Source organism: Trichinella spiralis (genome assembly GCF_000181795.1).
Source record: "Trichinella spiralis strain ISS 195 chromosome Unknown Scfld2, whole genome shotgun sequence".
Taxonomy (NCBI): Eukaryota; Metazoa; Nematoda; class Enoplea; order Trichinellida; family Trichinellidae; genus Trichinella; species Trichinella spiralis.
This window is the reverse complement of record NW_003526941.1, coordinates 7,308,012-7,324,899: the sequence shown is the minus strand read 5'-3', so window position 1 is coordinate 7,324,899 and position 16,888 is coordinate 7,308,012. Positions and strand designations below refer to the sequence as shown.

At 35.5% G+C, this 16,888-nt stretch overlaps 5 protein-coding genes across 5 annotated transcripts; 3 read left to right on the top strand and 2 right to left on the bottom strand.

Moving 5' to 3' along the window:
• Positions 1-360: 360 nt before the first annotated feature.
• Tsp_12195 (conserved hypothetical protein) lies at positions 361-2,018 on the top strand. The gene is made up of 4 exons (XM_003380462.1): positions 361-425; positions 760-968; positions 1,378-1,538; positions 1,941-2,018. Exons 1-4 carry the CDS (start codon positions 361-363, stop codon positions 2,016-2,018), a joined length of 513 nt encoding a protein of 170 aa, XP_003380510.1.
• A 3,127-nt stretch (positions 2,019-5,145) lies between these two features.
• Tsp_12194 (putative thymidylate synthase B) lies at positions 5,146-5,630 on the bottom strand. The gene is made up of 2 exons (XM_003380461.1): positions 5,497-5,630; positions 5,146-5,374 (listed from the first exon to the last, which is right to left on the bottom strand). The coding sequence occupies exons 1-2, from the start codon at positions 5,628-5,630 to the stop codon at positions 5,146-5,148; spliced, it is 363 nt and encodes a 120-aa protein (XP_003380509.1).
• A 1,716-nt stretch (positions 5,631-7,346) lies between these two features.
• Tsp_12193 (hypothetical protein) lies at positions 7,347-8,447 on the top strand. The gene is given in 4 exon segments (XM_003380460.1): positions 7,347-7,353; positions 7,457-7,500; positions 7,551-8,369; positions 8,385-8,447. 4 exon segments carry the CDS (start codon positions 7,347-7,349, stop codon positions 8,445-8,447), a joined length of 933 nt encoding a protein of 310 aa, XP_003380508.1.
• Positions 8,448-10,416: 1,969 nt separating this feature from the next.
• On the top strand, positions 10,417-12,192 carry Tsp_12192 (GTP-binding protein YPTC1). The gene is made up of 7 exons (XM_003380459.1): positions 10,417-10,424; positions 10,773-10,845; positions 10,909-10,956; positions 11,024-11,071; positions 11,592-11,687; positions 11,791-11,922; positions 11,995-12,192. The coding sequence occupies exons 1-7, from the start codon at positions 10,417-10,419 to the stop codon at positions 12,190-12,192; spliced, it is 603 nt and encodes a 200-aa protein (XP_003380507.1).
• A 1,019-nt stretch (positions 12,193-13,211) lies between these two features.
• Positions 13,212-16,822, bottom strand: Tsp_12191 (putative papilin). The gene is made up of 11 exons (XM_003380458.1): positions 16,567-16,822; positions 16,150-16,513; positions 15,936-16,060; positions 15,708-15,839; positions 15,465-15,641; positions 15,214-15,402; positions 14,575-14,760; positions 14,206-14,442; positions 13,836-14,005; positions 13,618-13,773; positions 13,212-13,283 (listed from the first exon to the last, which is right to left on the bottom strand). The coding sequence occupies exons 1-11, from the start codon at positions 16,820-16,822 to the stop codon at positions 13,212-13,214; spliced, it is 2,064 nt and encodes a 687-aa protein (XP_003380506.1).
• Between the last annotated feature and the right edge of the window lie 66 nt (positions 16,823-16,888).

Genomic DNA, 16,888 nt, shown 5'->3' with positions numbered 1-16,888 from the left:
GTGGTGGATTCACTGAACGACAACAACAGCAACAATACAACGATACATTGCATCATCGTTGAATGTGAAGAAAAAGGAAGGGGATTCCATTTATGTTTTTTTTCTGTATTAGATTTTTCCTACTGATGAAAGATAAATATATGCAAAAGCAAAAAAAAATTGTGTGAATGGAAAAAGAAAGAATGATTCTTGGGACAAAAAGGAAAAAACATTTCCAGAATAGAGAGTAATGGCCTTTTCAATTTGATTTTAAAACAAAATTCCCAATAAACTGGCAATAAACAATGCTAACGTTTTCAATGACCAGGAAATTTGTAGTTTTCTACTACTACTTCTTGCTGAGCATGTTTCTTTTAACTTATGCGTGACGTGCAATTGACAGTGAAGCAGCAGAGTGTTGTAGCAGCTTTTGCAATACTGGCAAGGTCGTTCTAACGAGGGACCTGATTTAATGCTATTTCAAGGTTTTCCATCCTATTCACTCAATTCCATGTACAATTGGAAAACAACATTTAATCATGTCCACTTGTGATGGTTATTTTATTGCTAGTGTTCGGCAAATTTTGTCTGTGAAATTATGATCATTTTTCCCAATTGAAAAGTATTAAATTTCCAATCTCAAACGAACGAATGAATATTTTACTTTTATTTCTGTTTAATTTTTTCTCTTTCATCATTATCATAATATTTGTTGAAAATGATTCTTGAAATGTGAATAGATCACAAGCTTTATGTATCATTTGTATAGTTTTGCAAAAGAAATTTCATCATTTCTGCGCAAACTGACCATGCAACGTCACTGTCACAGCACGCTGCACAACTAGACCAGCTGCATTGTTTGACAACTTATTTCTGTGCTGCAGATAGAGAAAATTTTAATTCTTCCACACAAGAGAAACTAGCAGAATTATCCTTTTCAAAATTCTGTACACAAAAATCCTATTTGCAACCAAACTGTTCAATAATAAGTTTACCTTAGAGCATGGGCAAAAATTATTGCTGTCGTGCAATGTTGTAATTCAGTTTATATGGGAAATTTGAATTTTTGAACGCTCGCTTCTTTTTTTTGTTTGAAAAATTATTCTAACAATTTTACAAAATATGGTCATAATTATTCTTTACAATAATTTATGTGTGAATTTTGGAGTTTTTCATTTTGTTACTCAATAAGGCGAAAGGAAATGATAAGAATGATGATTGTGATAATGAGTAATGTTGAAAATTTGCATCACTATCATTTTGAATCGATTTTCTCCGCAATTAGATGATTGTTTGGAGATGGTTGAATAGTGTGACAGGAATAGAATATCTCAGTTTCAAGAACAGTGATTTTCAAATTAGTACATCTGCTGGAGGCAAATGAGAAATTTTATTCAGATTTATGTAACGTTGAAAATATTCCCATCCAAACTGTTTTGTTGTTCAATGTTCTACGCAGCCTTGACCACTATCACCCGCAGCAGCAGCGCAAGCAGAAATTGCCACTGCACAAAGGCTGCAAAAATCTATTTATGCCAACAACCCCCTTTGCTGATGCTGTCAAAATTAAGATTCATCTCGATCGATGGCAGTGTCATTGATTATTTTAAAAAAGGTAATTTACAAATTGTCATCAATTAGTAATGAGTACAGCGGAATTGATTTTACAGATTTGTTGCAAATTTTGCTTTTTAATAATAATTAATAATTCTTCATTTTTGTTTTTTTTTCTATTTATCCTCTGTTGTGAATACTATAATTTACAGTTGTGATGAAAGAATCTATCCTAAATATGAATTCCATTTGTTGAAGAAATCTCTTCTGAAAAATTTTACATAGTAATGCACTCAGAATAACATGATCTTTGTGGTATCATGTAAAAATTGCTCAAACATTTTCATTTAACAAGTCAAACAAACAGCACCGGCAGAGTGAAACTGAAAGGAAGAAATAAATTTTAGAAAATAGCCTCTACAACTGAGCTTAATTTTGAATCAACAATTGAAGCGTTGCATGCGAACTCATCGAACAATTGGTAATTGTAGTTGGAAATTTTTGCACATTGTATTGTTTAAATGTAAACATTATTTACAAAATATGGGTACAATTTTGAATTGAGAATTTTCAAAATTTCCAGAAACCTCTAATCAACTATAGAGTAGAAGCAATACATGGAAGAGTGCACATCGCTCAGTGAGTCACATTTCAAATTATTAGCAAACTATACAGCTCGCTAGTTATGCTTATGACGTATTTTCATTCATTACATTCATTATACGAGAAAAGTAATAGTTTTCAAAAATGCTTAAAATTATAGAGCATTGTAGGGAGTAGTAGTGATTTTGCCTATTCATCTATCCAATAGCGAAAATATATTGCTGTTTCATTGAGAATTTCTGCATTTTTTTTTAAATTTAACTTCACTGATTAATAGAAAGGATATGAAAAATAAGAAGAGCGCTCGTTTGAAAAAATAGGTGCATTGCAAATGCAAGGCAATAAATATTCAATTTTACTACTTACTCTTAAATTGCATTGATTGTCATGATGACCTGGCAACAATTGTGTGCTTGTATGCATCGAGTGAATGAATGAATAGCTGTGATTTTGAACGCTTACCTTTAGTTGGTTGGAGGCAGTTGAATGTTACTGTGGACAGCAGTGATGACCTACTGTTTTTGTTCACAGATACCGATTATGATTTGCTTCCTATTCAATGAAATGTAGATTATAGGAAAAAATATTTTTACCCAAAAAAAAGTAAAAATTTAGTCTTCACAATCCATATAAATAGAAGCAGAGAACATTTCACTGTGTTCGTTGTGCTGAAAATTCAAACGTAGGCCGCTTTTTGGTGTGAACAGCTGTCCAAAGAAAGATGCGGAATAGTTGGCAATCGATGATCGGTATAAGTACTTTTGAAAGCAGTCAGTATTTGGTGAGGAAGTTGACTGAATTGCTGTGTCAAGGTTCAGAGGTCGATAGAGAATAAGCTGACGATACAATTGACATGGTCAACATAGATACAATGCATTTTTTTCTATCAGGAGGATGTTGGTAGAATTTTTTTCCGCATGCATCATCATTTGATTACATTTAATTGTTGTTGTTGTTGCTGCGACTGAATCTGAATCTGCCAATATGTAGAGCTTAGAATAAGCATGCTGTTTGTTTGGTTGCAATTCCGCTATTTTGTTGCACAGTCGTTGATGAAAATCAGACATCTCCGACGAGACCATTTTGATCAAAGATTGTGTCGCCAGTGACCGACGTCCACAGGTGTACAACGGATCAACGTCGGTCAGCTTGTGACCATCATTTGTTGGTCAGCTAATCAAAGTGGAAATGGTCGACGGAACAGGTGCACTTGGTGAGCTTGCCGTTGCCGTGTGCGCTTTCCGATTGATCACAGTGTGCTGCTCTTCGTCATCAGTTCTATTTCACAAAGCTATTCTTATTGTAATATTTGTTGGTCACGGTACGCAAGGTTCCAAAACTTACCATGGTAACCAAATTGTCAATTCTGGTGCTTGTGCATATATGTGGCAAAACGGAAAATTATGCTGACCTTGGCGTGACGAACAGCGCTACCCTGATCCGTGGAATATGCATGTATATTTATATACCGGGTCGAGAGAGTGAGAGAGAGGAGATTTCGATTTTTAACCCCTCTTTCATCCTAAAATTGTCCGTTGAAAGGAAAAGTGGCAAGAGCAGGCAGAGATCGACGAATAAATCAGGCAAAACCCTTTTAAAATGAACAACACTCAAGAACTGCTGAACCAGTTCATTTCAGTTCAATGGGTTTTTACATTTTCCAAGTGTTCAAGCAGCACTCGTTGTAGAACACAGACGAAGCGGTTTCAATTTGAGCTACTAAAATGGCCACCATATGTGGAAAATTAATTTTAATCTGCCGCACAGCATATCCAATGTTGGACGGAAAAAATTTTCAAACTCTACAAAACTTGGCTACAATAATAACAGATTTGAAATTCAAATATAGAATTGTTGTATAATTTTTCCATTCCCTCTCAACAGCATCAATTTTTGCCCTGATTTCATGCACGCGAGTGTGTGCATATTTTCATCAAAAAATTGATTTGTATTTTACTTTTTTATCATCAAAAAAATGTATTTTGTTTATTTTTTAAACAATTTCAAAAGTTCATTTTTTATTTCTGCTTTTTGTCCAACAAAAATTAGAACTCAAATTGTTCTGAATTTGCTGCTTTTTCTAAATTATTCGTTTCATTTAAATTTTATTTTTTTTTGAAATAAGCTATCTTCAAAAAAATAGCTCTTTTCCATTCTTATGGTGCAAATTCATCCATGTACACGTTAATTTAATTTGTTAGTTCAAATGGAAAATATTCGCTTTTGTAGAGTGGTGATTTGTCATTTAAATTTAATTTACAAATTCAATAACGATACTTCTCTTTTTCTTTTGATGAATCTGTTAGTTGTTGGTGGAATTGGTTTCAATTTTTAATTTCTTTCATTTGCTTTTTATTTCTTTAATTCGAAAAGCAGACCTACAATATCCGAAAAGAGGAATGCAGGTTTGTTTTCAAAAATCATGCAAATTTAATCAGCGGCACTTAAGTGTGCAATTGAATTCATTTCAGTATTCGCGTTTAATTCAGATCAACCAAAGAGAAAACTCCAAATGATGAATTAATTAGTCTGTCATGAATTCAACATTGTAGGTCGGTGATGCAATTGCTCTGCTGTTGAAATGAAAATATATGCAAATTTGATGGATATTTTTTTTTGTCATAAAAGCATTTTTGGTTTACTTTTAGTCGGTGTGTTTTGCAACTGAAATTGTCATTATTATTATGATTTTTCTTTATTACTGTGCTCTAGATATGTAATGTTTAGAATAGGAATTTTGTGCGGGGAAAAAAATTTATTCAAGATCAATACTTGAAAACACATATCATTGTGTTAATGTCACTTGTGAGCGCCATTTGTTTCGATTGCTGGAGAAAAAGGGAAATTAGAAATAGGCAAGCAGCATTTAAATTGTGAACAATACCAAGTGGAAAAACAATAGTGTCCAGGCTATATTAGTTGACGTACTGAGTGGATGAAAAATTTATAAATCAACCAATGATCGGTCTGTTGCTGTTGATCAAGCGTATTGGAAAATTTTATGATAAATTAAAACGAATTGCTGTTGTGCCGTTTCATTGGTAGAGGAAATTTCAACAGTTGAGTTTGCTGTATTGGGTGAGCTGTTGAAGATCGTTTCCAAACTGTACACCAATTAGTATGCAAAATGGTCGAGGCGTCGAATCGAACGGTTCGTGTTGTCGGTTTTGTGAATCCCCCATTTCTATTAAACTGCTTCACTTCGTATCCAAATGGTTGCACCAATCCCGGACCCGGCCTTGATGCAGAATATATATACGTTGTGTTACATTATTTGATGGATTATAATGTCCAGTGGATTCGGGTGAAAGACAGAAATGCCATGTACAACGCTTTGGAGACTGGAGCGGCTGATTTTACCGGCGTTGGTGCTCCACTGATTGAAGAATACTTTGGCAAGTTTCAAAATACTCCAGTGTATTTGTTCGATGCCATTGCTTTGGTAGTGAAAAGCCGTTCCGCCAGTGCGGCGGCAGATTTTCACGCAGTCGCATTTGTCGAAACTGACGTCTGGTTTCTGTTCACCATCACTTTACTGAGCATTTATATGCTTTCGCATATATCGAAATACATTTACGAGGTTTACGCGTTTGAGCAAGATTTTAGTAGGAAAAATCGTCTAATTTCGTTTCTGCGGTCATTTCGAGAGACAATTATTTACACGTTTGCATTCATATCAGTGATATTTTTTCTAAATCTCGTTTCGAACATCATAACCGTTTATTTGGTCAAAAAGGACGAGAGAATTGAATACGGCTTTGACAACTTGAACGAACTTGGCCGACTGTTGTTGAGAAAGAAATGCAGATTTACAATGTTAACTTCGATCAAAGACGATCCAATATTTCATCATCTGTTGATCAATCCAAAAGCTGAAGATGAAATCCCCTGGACAGGATTGTTCAGAAGGGCATTTGTGAAAAATCCACCCCTCTACGTGGACAATCGTTTTGAAATGGGAAAATTAATCACTAAATCTTCGTTATGTTACATCGGCGTCGATTTGTCCAGTTTGAAAGAGTTTTACGAGAGCAGATTTTGCTTTGTGAAAGTGATTTCGATAGTGAAAGAAACTTCACGACTGCAAAGCGTTTTCTATTACAGAGAAGAAGCTCTGGAAAGCAAGTTGTCCCTCATGTCAACGAAAGCGTTGCGCATGTTCTACGCAGGCCGGGCGGCTATTTACAGTCGACCGAACAAAACTGTATTTTGTACCACGGATTATTTTTCACTGAAATCGTTGGAAATTGGAAAAATTCAAGATTATTTTTATTTTCTTATTTTTACTACGCTTATTGCTTTTTCATTACTTGGTTTAGAGAAACTTTACTGCAAACTTGTTCCCAAAGCCCCTTCACAAGTTGCTAAGCACAGAAGCTGAACTACATTATCTCGTATTTTTCTGTTCAATATTATTTCCATTGGTGGGGGAAAGTTTGGTTTGATGAAAACTTTCAGCGATAGTCAACTAATTCAGTGTGCTTTTCAAATTTTCTATTTCAAAATGATGCAATTTGTCTTTCCACAACTAGAACTTGCAGTGCAATTAAAATTTTCTTAAATTTCTTTCAACTGTCTTTCATTAGTTCAACTTCATCAACAACTGATCAAAACTGCTTTTAAAAATTTTATAATTTACAAATTTTCAAGGGTTTTTTTGAAATTATTATTTGCAGTAATCAATTTTCTACTCATAAATAAATAAGGTTGAGGTCAGTGTTCACAGCAAAAACTTTCTGCATTCATATCTGAAATTAATAATATTACATATATGATCAATGGAATCTGAAAAATCAAAATAAATGAATGATTTTCATTGAAAAAAAAGTTGTTCCACTTGTATTAGTAATAATTAGTGATTGCATATTGAACAAAACGAAATAAAAAATGCATAACCGTTTTATGCATTGCATAATTCAAATATTTGGTCGTCTTGTTGCAGTAGTAGTGGTGGTTGAAGATTTATCTTGGCAACGTTGACCATTCATGTTTGTGCTGCAATATACTCAAAATGAAGGAATTGTGTTTATTTTGTAGATGTGGGAAAATAGCACAGTAACCGCCCAGAGGTGAACGTTGATCGTTGTTTGAAACTGGGACGCGTCAGTGTTGTCGTTGGCTGGCATGCGCTTGGTTGAATAAAACTGGCAAATTAAACATTCATCTAGCAAAAGCAGAAGTTGTGACACACACACACGCATACACAGTAAATGATTAGTTAGTTGTTCACTTACTTCCTCTACAGTTGTCAATTTTCTCAACTTCATATTCATACTTATGGTAATTTTTGTATTATTTATTGCTTTTTTTACAATTATAGAACGGATTAATATTTTCTTGAACAGTATATCAAATGAGAAAATTGTTTCACTTGATCCATTTTAAAAAACAGTTATCCATCCATCCTTCTTTAGAATCAGTCACAAAACAAAAAAGCGCCCATCATCAAGACCATTATCAGTGAAGGTAAGCAAAAATGGAATAAAAGAGTTATCGATTTCTTGAAACCGACTAAGAAAATCCATATCACGCAAGCAGTACCAGTAGCGGATGTTAGTGGAAATGGTGAGACATTTGCAGCAGAGTTCAAGGAAGTTGTGAAAACAGGAGGCGATCACACAACCGCCAAAATCGACTTGCCTGTATCTGCGGCAGTTATTGAACAAGAACAAGAAAATTCAACGACACAACACACTGTTCATGACGTGACAACTGACAACTCCCAATCTGCAGATAATAATTGTGATAATTGTTGGACAGTTCGTTATGGAACACTGGCCATTGTTGTGCTGGAAGCGACCGCTTTGGTCAGTTGGTTCGTGTTGCACATTGTATACTCGTCCAACAATAAGGATGCGTTTTCCATCTCGTGGCGTGGTGTTGTTGCTTTGCTTTTGTTGACTGTAATTGCGATGGTTGTTATCGGTGTTTTGACCAACAGAGCTTGGCTACTTTGGCCTCACATTGCCATCCAAATGGCCGGCATATGCACCGGCATGGTGTTGACTTTGTCGACGGTGTTGGTGATGTCGGTCGGATCTGAAGCGTCGGATTATCTCTTTGCTAAACTATTTTCACCAGAAAGTGTTCCCTGGTTCGAAAAGCTGCTCGGACCAATATGGCCATTCTGTTTGGCCGTCATATTTAATTTTGTCACCGCTTTGGGACTTTGGTTTTACACTGTAAACAAGCGCTGTCAAATGCATTTGCGTTCTAAGGAAAAAAGAACTCAGGTTAGCTTTTTGAAGCTCTTCGAATTGTTGAAATCCAAAGGCTCGCAGCTAGCGTCCGCTGGTCAAACAAAACCATAGATTATTGTTCAAAGTCCATTGGATTGGGTTCAACTTTCAGCCATCGTTGTTATTCATCCGATAAACTGCACTATGCTGTACTGTACTCAATCGATGACAGTTGCCGGCATTTTCACTCTGAACAGCACACTGTTCGTGAAATGTTGAAATTCAACTTTGAAATTGAATTAAATTAATTCTTTTTCAACAATTTGCTGACATGAATTGAAAATTCACTACTTTATAAAAGCACCAACTTTTATGCAAAACTTTCCACCAAAGGGGAAAGATTAATTTCGACATGCTCATTCATTCTTCTCTAACAAGGAAATAACAAAAATACTACTTTTCCGTTTATTCTCAACTTGTTAGTTTATCAGTTGAGTTTATTATGTTAAAATATTAATGTTATTTACAATTTTTTCCACATCTTTACAATGTGACTGCTGACGTTCAGGTGCATTATTCTCATACAATGACTTACTCACTTGGCAATGTATAATTTATTATTTTTTCATGACTTGTAAGGAATTTTAAAAAGATGTTTTTTACGCAGGCAATTTACACACATATATCCAAATTATATAAATACACGCATAAAATGTATGTAACAAATGATATATATGTAAAGCCATATTGCATTTCTTTGAAAATATTATTTTAAATGGAATAAAATTGATGAATTACTTTAAATATCATTAGATTTGATTTGTAAAATTGGCTATTTTTCAATTTTCACTTGCTCCATTATTATTACTATCAATGACAGAAACAAATAGTAAAATAATGTTCTACCGTTTGCGTACTGTCTTCTGATGAAACCTACTTGTCAAGTTACTGTGCCTGAAATCGTGACACTTACGCAGTGGTTGGTTGGTTCAGTTCACGTTTTAGTATTAATTTCTGCTTATTAGTTTCAGACACAGGAAACATCAAAATGGCACTGAATCCTGAATAGTAAGTACTCATATTTGATTATTAATCAATTCATATCTCGATTTGTCTACTATTGGCGACAAGGTTCGCTTGCCTACCAGATTTGCAGTTTTCCTTATTTACATTACTTCGTACTCTACATTAGTGCAGATTTTTTTAAATATTTTATTTTCATTTTTTATCATAATCAATTTTTCAACCAACACTGCAATGGTGAACATTTGCTTTCGCTTCATTTCCGCTATAAATCCTCTTTTTCCTTTGAAATTGGAAAGTAAATTTTCAAAAGTTTTAGCTTCAAAATTTTAGCTGTTGAAATGGAAAGGTTTCATTCAATAAGTTGAAATTTGCTTTTTTTTAATCAAAACAGTTCTACTTTGCTGTCTGCTTGATGTGTTACTAGAACGATGACCTTATGCTATGAGCGTTCAGTAATTCGTAGTTGATGGTTTTCGTGTATCATTTGACTCTCAAATAGTGGTCACGTTAATTTGTATTTTTTGTGTGTTTAAATTTCATTTTTAAAGTTTTCAATACAATCAGTGATGACCATTCAAATTATCTATTTAAAATGATCTTTTTTGGGTTTTTTATGATTTAGAATACTGTAGTATGTCAAATATTTTCTTTTCAGAAGCCATTTGATCTGGTTGCATGTTCAGCATTTGACGCTGAATCTATAATTTAGACATTTATCATAAATCATTTGTAAAGAAATGTTTTCAGTTGTTTCTACTATTCATTTAGATTTTTTATCATTTTGAAAACATGTAAATTGTTTTTTAGTTGTTTGCAATTTTTCAATTTAGATTCATTTCAAATTATAAAAGATGTACATCTTTTTTTTCACCTGCACAGTGTGATCAGTATTTTCCCCACAACTGAGTTTGGTGAACTCTGCTTTGTCTTTAGCAATCTATTATTTATTTATTTGTATTTTTTTGGTTACTGTTAGTTCTACTCCTGTGATTAAGCTCTTGTTTGTTTGTGCACATTTTGCATCATTTATCACATCGCAGACGTTAAAGTCATACATTTTTGGCATTTTCTAAAAATGTCTTTGTATGTTTATTTTGATTGATAATTTTCTTTCATCATGAAGAATGAAATTTTTTGTTCATGTTTTAAAAAGAAATGGTTTCCGCTTTATATTACGCTTACTTTTAACGTGATGTTTATTTACAAGTGAAAAAAAGAATTTTTATGTGTTGATGCTTGTGTTATAAACTGCTGGAAAATTGGATGAAGAATCAGTAATTTTGTATGATGCAATTATTTATTGCTATGTTGAATCATCATTTAATACATTTTTTGAATTTGTTTTATAGGTGTAATATTGTACAGAAGAAGTATAATATTGTTTTTGATTAAGAAGTATGTGAGCATTGTTTAAACGATATTTTAATTTAGTGATTATTTGTTTAAACTTTTGTTGATTGGCGATTCTGGAGTTGGGAAGTCTTGCCTTTTGCTGAGATTTGCGGTAAGTATGAATTATTTTTGCTTTTTTTATTTCAAATTAATTTATATATGCATATCTATATAGGATGACACTTATACTGACAGTTACATTAGCACTATTGGCGTTGATTTCGTAAGTCTGAGCTAGTTATGATGTCTGATCTAGTTAGTTATAATCAGTGAAAGTGTTTGTTTTGCAGAAGATTCGCACTATCGATTTGGATGGCAAAACGATCAAGCTTCAGATAGTAAGTGATTCAGGTTGATGCTGGTTTTCTTATTCCTGACTGCTATTCAGTTTCTGTTACTGTTGTATGCATCATTTGTTGTTACTTCGATGTAGCTGATTGTTCATTATAATCAATTAATCCACCACGATGTATGTATGTAGTGATAATATGAGTGATGTGATGTAATGTAAAATTTAAATTTATATCTGCACTTGTTTTTAATATCTGCATGTTTGTTTGATAATTGTTTTTAAATATTGTACATTGATTTTTCAATGAATGTAAGGAATTCGTCATAGAACATTACGTTGACAAGTTTTGTTTCTTTACGTGATAACGATTTTTTCTTTCCCGATGAATGAATCAGCATATCTTATTGTATACCGTAATCGAAACGCAGGTATGAGATTGTGAATTTGCATAAGATGTTAAAATATACAAAAAAGATATAACGTTGTGATGTCTTATTTTACAGTTTTAAGTTAAGGTTTTTGTTTAAATGATCCATATTCGCGGGTAATTATTAGTGGATGTTTAGTGGGATACTGCTGGACAGGAGCGTTTCAGAACGATCACCTCGAGCTATTACCGTGGTGCGCATGGGATCATTGTCGTTTATGATATTTCTGATCAGGTAAGAAAATAATATATATTTTTTTAATTTATCATATTAGTAATGTTTAAATGAACAGTTGATGCATGCGAACGATTTTTGATTTTTGTTTCGACTGTTGCAGGAGTCTTTCAACAACGTTAAGCAGTGGTTATTGGAAATTGAGCGTTACGCTTGTGAAAATGTCAACAAGTTGCTAGTAGGCAACAAGTCCGATCGAACAGCAGAACGAGCTGTTGAATATGATACTGCAAAGGTGTGCATACTTTTTTCTTTATTATTGACTTTTGTGTTGCGAAAAAAATGAAGTTGTTGATTTTTATTGCAGGAATATGCTGATCAATTGGGTATTCCATTTTTGGAAACATCGGCCAAGAATTCTACCAATGTTGAGCAAGCATTTTTGACGATGGCAGGTGAAATCAAAAGACGTCTTTCACACGCTGTCGGCACAGCAGCTGGTGCACAGCCTGGTGTGCGAATCACATCCACACCAGTGCAACCACAGAAATCTGGCTGTTGTTAAGTATCGGATTCCATCTTGACCGCTTTTATATTTGAAAAAGGAAAATTTGATCATCGTCATACATATCATCATCATCATCATCATCCTGCTATGGTCGCTCGCAAGTGTGACATTTTTTTCTTCTTTCATCTTCTTATTTTCTTCTTTGCCGACGCTCTTTTCATCCTTCTGTAGTAAGAATAAGTGAACTTTTTTTTTAATTTAAAAGTTTTTTCATTCCACCACCAGCCATGCCCATTTATTGTCAATTTTGGGGTTTGGTAAAAATTTTGCATCGTTCAGTTTCATAATGCTTCAACTTTATTTATCTCGTTTGTGTTAACAAAATAATAGTCATCAGCTTATGTGTATAATCAGTTTTTCCAATGTGCTGGTCGGCTAGTAGACAACGGTGAAACTGAAGTGAAATTGGCTGATTTTTACATAAGCATGGTATGGACAATTTTTTTCTACTACGCCCTATCCTGCTTTTTTATACAAAAAAGAAGAAATTTATAATAATTGTTTGTGTTCTGGTTTCTATTTGTCTGATTCTTTATCATCATCTTCCATTGCTATATATTACGTATATAATGTATACATGTTATATGTATATATACGTATAACTCTATTGCAACGACATGTATTAATTGCTAACATAGTCTCGTTGTTTGATTTCTTGTCAGAAGTTGTAAAGATGATTTCAACAAAGAAACAGATCTGTGTATTGGTGAACTTTTTTTTGTTTTTTAATACTCACTCACTCGTCAGTACAAGTGTGCAATAAATGTGGACATTTGGGATAAAGTATGATCATATGAAATGCACACAAACACACAAACTATAATAATGGGAAAGAGAGAAAGTAATGTGGAAGATGGATTTGCATTTTATTATTTGCTTACCAATTTTATGATGGCTAGAGGAAAACAAAAGCATTAATAATTCTTGAGTCTATTTATTGGCAGTGTGACATGCTTGTAAATTAATAAGCATAGGAGGACATGTTGGACATATTGCATATACTATGTATATATGTATTAACGATTAAATGGAATTAACGACAGAGTTAAAAGAAGAAATGTCAAGCGGGTAGGATTGATCAACTTATGCTGTAAAATATCAATTAAAAGAGAATAAAAAACAGAGAGAGTAACAACTAGACTATAAATTGATAAATAAATAAGCCAACAGCTAGCTGTGCTTATTGTATTGTTCTTCTTTGTTGATTTGGTTTATGATGATGGTGATGAATGAAGAAGAAGATGTGGTTAATTTACATTTCGGCAAGACTGACAGCAGTAACGACCATAATAGGTGTGACTGCAAAGGCCTGCACTGACCACTAGTCGGCAGTTCGCCAGTAACGGATTGTCGACACAATTTTCGTTGTTGGATTCTTGTCTCTGGGCTAAAGTGAAGTGAAAGAAAATTTAAATTTATCACCTCCAAAATGGCAGAACAACAGATCAACTGATTACCTTCAACTACAACGCGTACAGCGGACGAGAATGAACCAGCTGGTTGCAGTAACGCGCAACTGTACTCTCCGCTGTCGGATATTTTTGCTGAATTTATGGTTAACGAGCCGTTGAACTGAACCTGAACATTGGTAATTTGGAATTTTATTACGGATCTGCAAAAAAAACGAGAACATTTCTCACTTCAATTCGTCGACTGACATCGGCAGCAACGTGACGATTATCCTTGTACCAGACTACGTTATTTTTGTGGTGCATCTCGTCTGTCCCGCCTCTACAATTCAGTACAATTGGCTGTCCTTCTTGATAGGTCCAACGCGTGCTGTCGACTTGTACCGAAACTGGAGCATGTTCTGGAATGGAAATTAAGCATTAAAACTAACAAGTAATGGAATGGAAAAATTCCAGCAAAAAAATATAAGCTGTGTGTGGCAGCATTATTATCATTGGTATGTTGTGTTGTCATTCGTTTGTTTCATTCGTTTCACTTTTCAGATGCAGTGTTTACGTGCGCGCTTGCAGACGTTTTCAGTGAGAAAAATATTCTGCTCACCGAATGTTCTCTTACGATCATCGTCCGTAATGGACATGCTGACAGCTGCATTACAAGCGGATGCGCATTCTTGTTCCGAGTCGAATCGGTTGTCATTGCCGCCGCAGCCACCGTACGCGAACGGTCTGCACTTATGCGACCGAGGGTCGTGGTACCACTTGCGCAGAAACGACTGCTGACAGGGGCCAGAATCGAACTCCAGTTCACAAGCACTGCCTGCGAGTGTTAGAAGAAGACCTTTACAATATCGAACGAATTTTAAATTAGTAATGGGGCTGAATTTAAATGAAATTATTTAAACTGTGTCGTTAAAGCGCCGCAAACGTTGCTTGCTGCTTGCCCCTCTGCTGTCCCTCTCTTGTTGTCTACCTGTTGTTGTCAGTTTTGCAGGTTGAACGCAACGTGCCTCGCATTCGCTTTTCGTGTTGAAGCGGTTCGCATTGCCTCGACAGCCGCCATATGTGAACAATTTACACGCGCTGGACACACGGTCGAAGTACCACTGGCTGATCGGATCCAAACAAGGTCCAGCATCACGTTCCAAATCACACACGTCTGTACACTCACACACACACATTATCATTATTATTATTATAACGAAATTCTGTTGAAACTGATGGACAATTGAAGAGGCAAGCAAGAGTGGAATTTATTCGTTTATCAGTGGAATTCTTTAAATTTAATCCCCCTACTATGAATTGCAGCAGTGGATGGAAAACAAGTGAGGCAAAAACAAGCAAAATAGCGACCATCAAATATTCAACACACCACGCACATGCTGCTGCTTTGGGTAAAAATTGCAGTTATTTTTTTCTTCACTGTTCATATAATATTTTCCCTTGTATATGTTTGTGTATTTACTTATTTAGATGAATGGGAAAGAAAGAATTCCCGTGAAAATGTGAATGAAAATCAATTAACAAACTGTGCAGTGTAGTGTCCATAATTTGGTTTGTTTGGTTGGTTTTTTAGCACAATTTTAAAAGTGTTAAAAAGACTGAAATTTACCTTCGTTCAAGTAGCTTGTTCGGCGTGGATTGCAAATATTGTCGCATTCTTCTTTGCTAGAGAAACGATTGCCGTTTCCTTCGCATCCTCCGTACACAAACGACACGCACTCGCCACGTTCCTGGTTATAAGACCATTTCGGTACTGATGCCAAGCATGGCCCTTCGTCCGGTGGCATTCGGCAGACATCTGTAATAATTGGTTTCATCATGTGAAGAATAGACTGTATAAATAATTAATCTCATAAAAACCTTGATCACGATAAGCGCCGCAAGCTCGTTCGCAAGCTTCTTCAGAAGTGAAACGGTTGCTGTTGCCTCCACATCCGGTGTACATGAACGACGTGCACTGCATTCGTTCACTGTCAAAATACCAGTTCAGCAAACTTCCATAGCAGGTACCAATATCTTTGCTCTGTAGGCATAAATCTGAACAAAAAAGTGTGCATTATTGATTTCAGTACAGAATTGAACAACTACTCAGTCAGTACTTACCAGGCAGTGCGGATGTGGGCAACGGATAAAAACGAGGTGCCGGACTGCTTGCTGGCCTTGACGTAGATTGAAGTGGCTTTTCAAACGGTGCTGGTTCAGTATCACTGAATTCAGCGCACACTCGTTCGCAATCTGTAAGAGGTAAATTGAAAACAGTTCGTGTAAATATGTGATACTTTTCTGTCATTTTTCCACATTTCCATGCTTGTGGCGTTCAGTTAAATATACCTTGACGCGTTTTGAAATTGTTTCGATTCCCTCCGCATCCTCCATAAACGAATTCAATGCACTCTCCACGTCGAGGCTCATAATGCCATCTGGTGGTCGCATCACGGCAAGGGCCAACCTCAGGACTGGAGTTGCAGTAATCTATGAAGAAAAGAAGCGAATTGTTATCTCAACGCGAACGCTGTGCAAAGAAAACTGGGCATTCGATACCGACGTGTGAACGGTAAGTATCACTTTCGATGCTGTTGTCCAAATCGTTGATTTCATTATTGAAATTTTCATACGTAGTCGATTCTTCGGGCTTTTCATGTGGTCGTCCGTGGATGATGTTCTGGTGTCGTACAGTTCCGCACGCGGCTTCGCACGCTGAAGATAAGCATAAGTGAAACCAACAGCACAACAGCAGCGCATAGGAAGATTTTGCTTACCGCTTCTAGTTGGAAAACGATTTTCATTGCCTTGACATCCACCGTAGACAAACTGTTGGCATTGTTGCGTCATTCGATCGAAGTAGAACGATGGTATGTATGCTCGGCAAGGTCCTGTATCTTTGGGTAAATTACAGATACTGCTATCATCTGTTAATAGGGGAAAATATTGTAAAAGAACTGTAAAGTGCAATTAATATTACCTGGACGACTGGATTCAGCTGCTTCATCAACACGGGAAACGGTGAAAACACCGCTGTGACCAACACTACCACCTGCGCCACCAGCAACAGCAGAACTCAACACTTTAACCTCTTCTGATGATGGCATATGCTGTTGTGTCGATTTGCTACCACATCGTCGTTGGCATTGTTCCAATGATTGGAAATTGTTCGAATTGCCCAAACAACCGCCGTATGTAAATTGTTCACAACGTTCTCCTGTCCAGTAATAACGCATTTCTCGACCAGCGCAAGGACCTGACACAGATGGAAGCTGGCAGGGATCTACAAAGCAATAACAGAC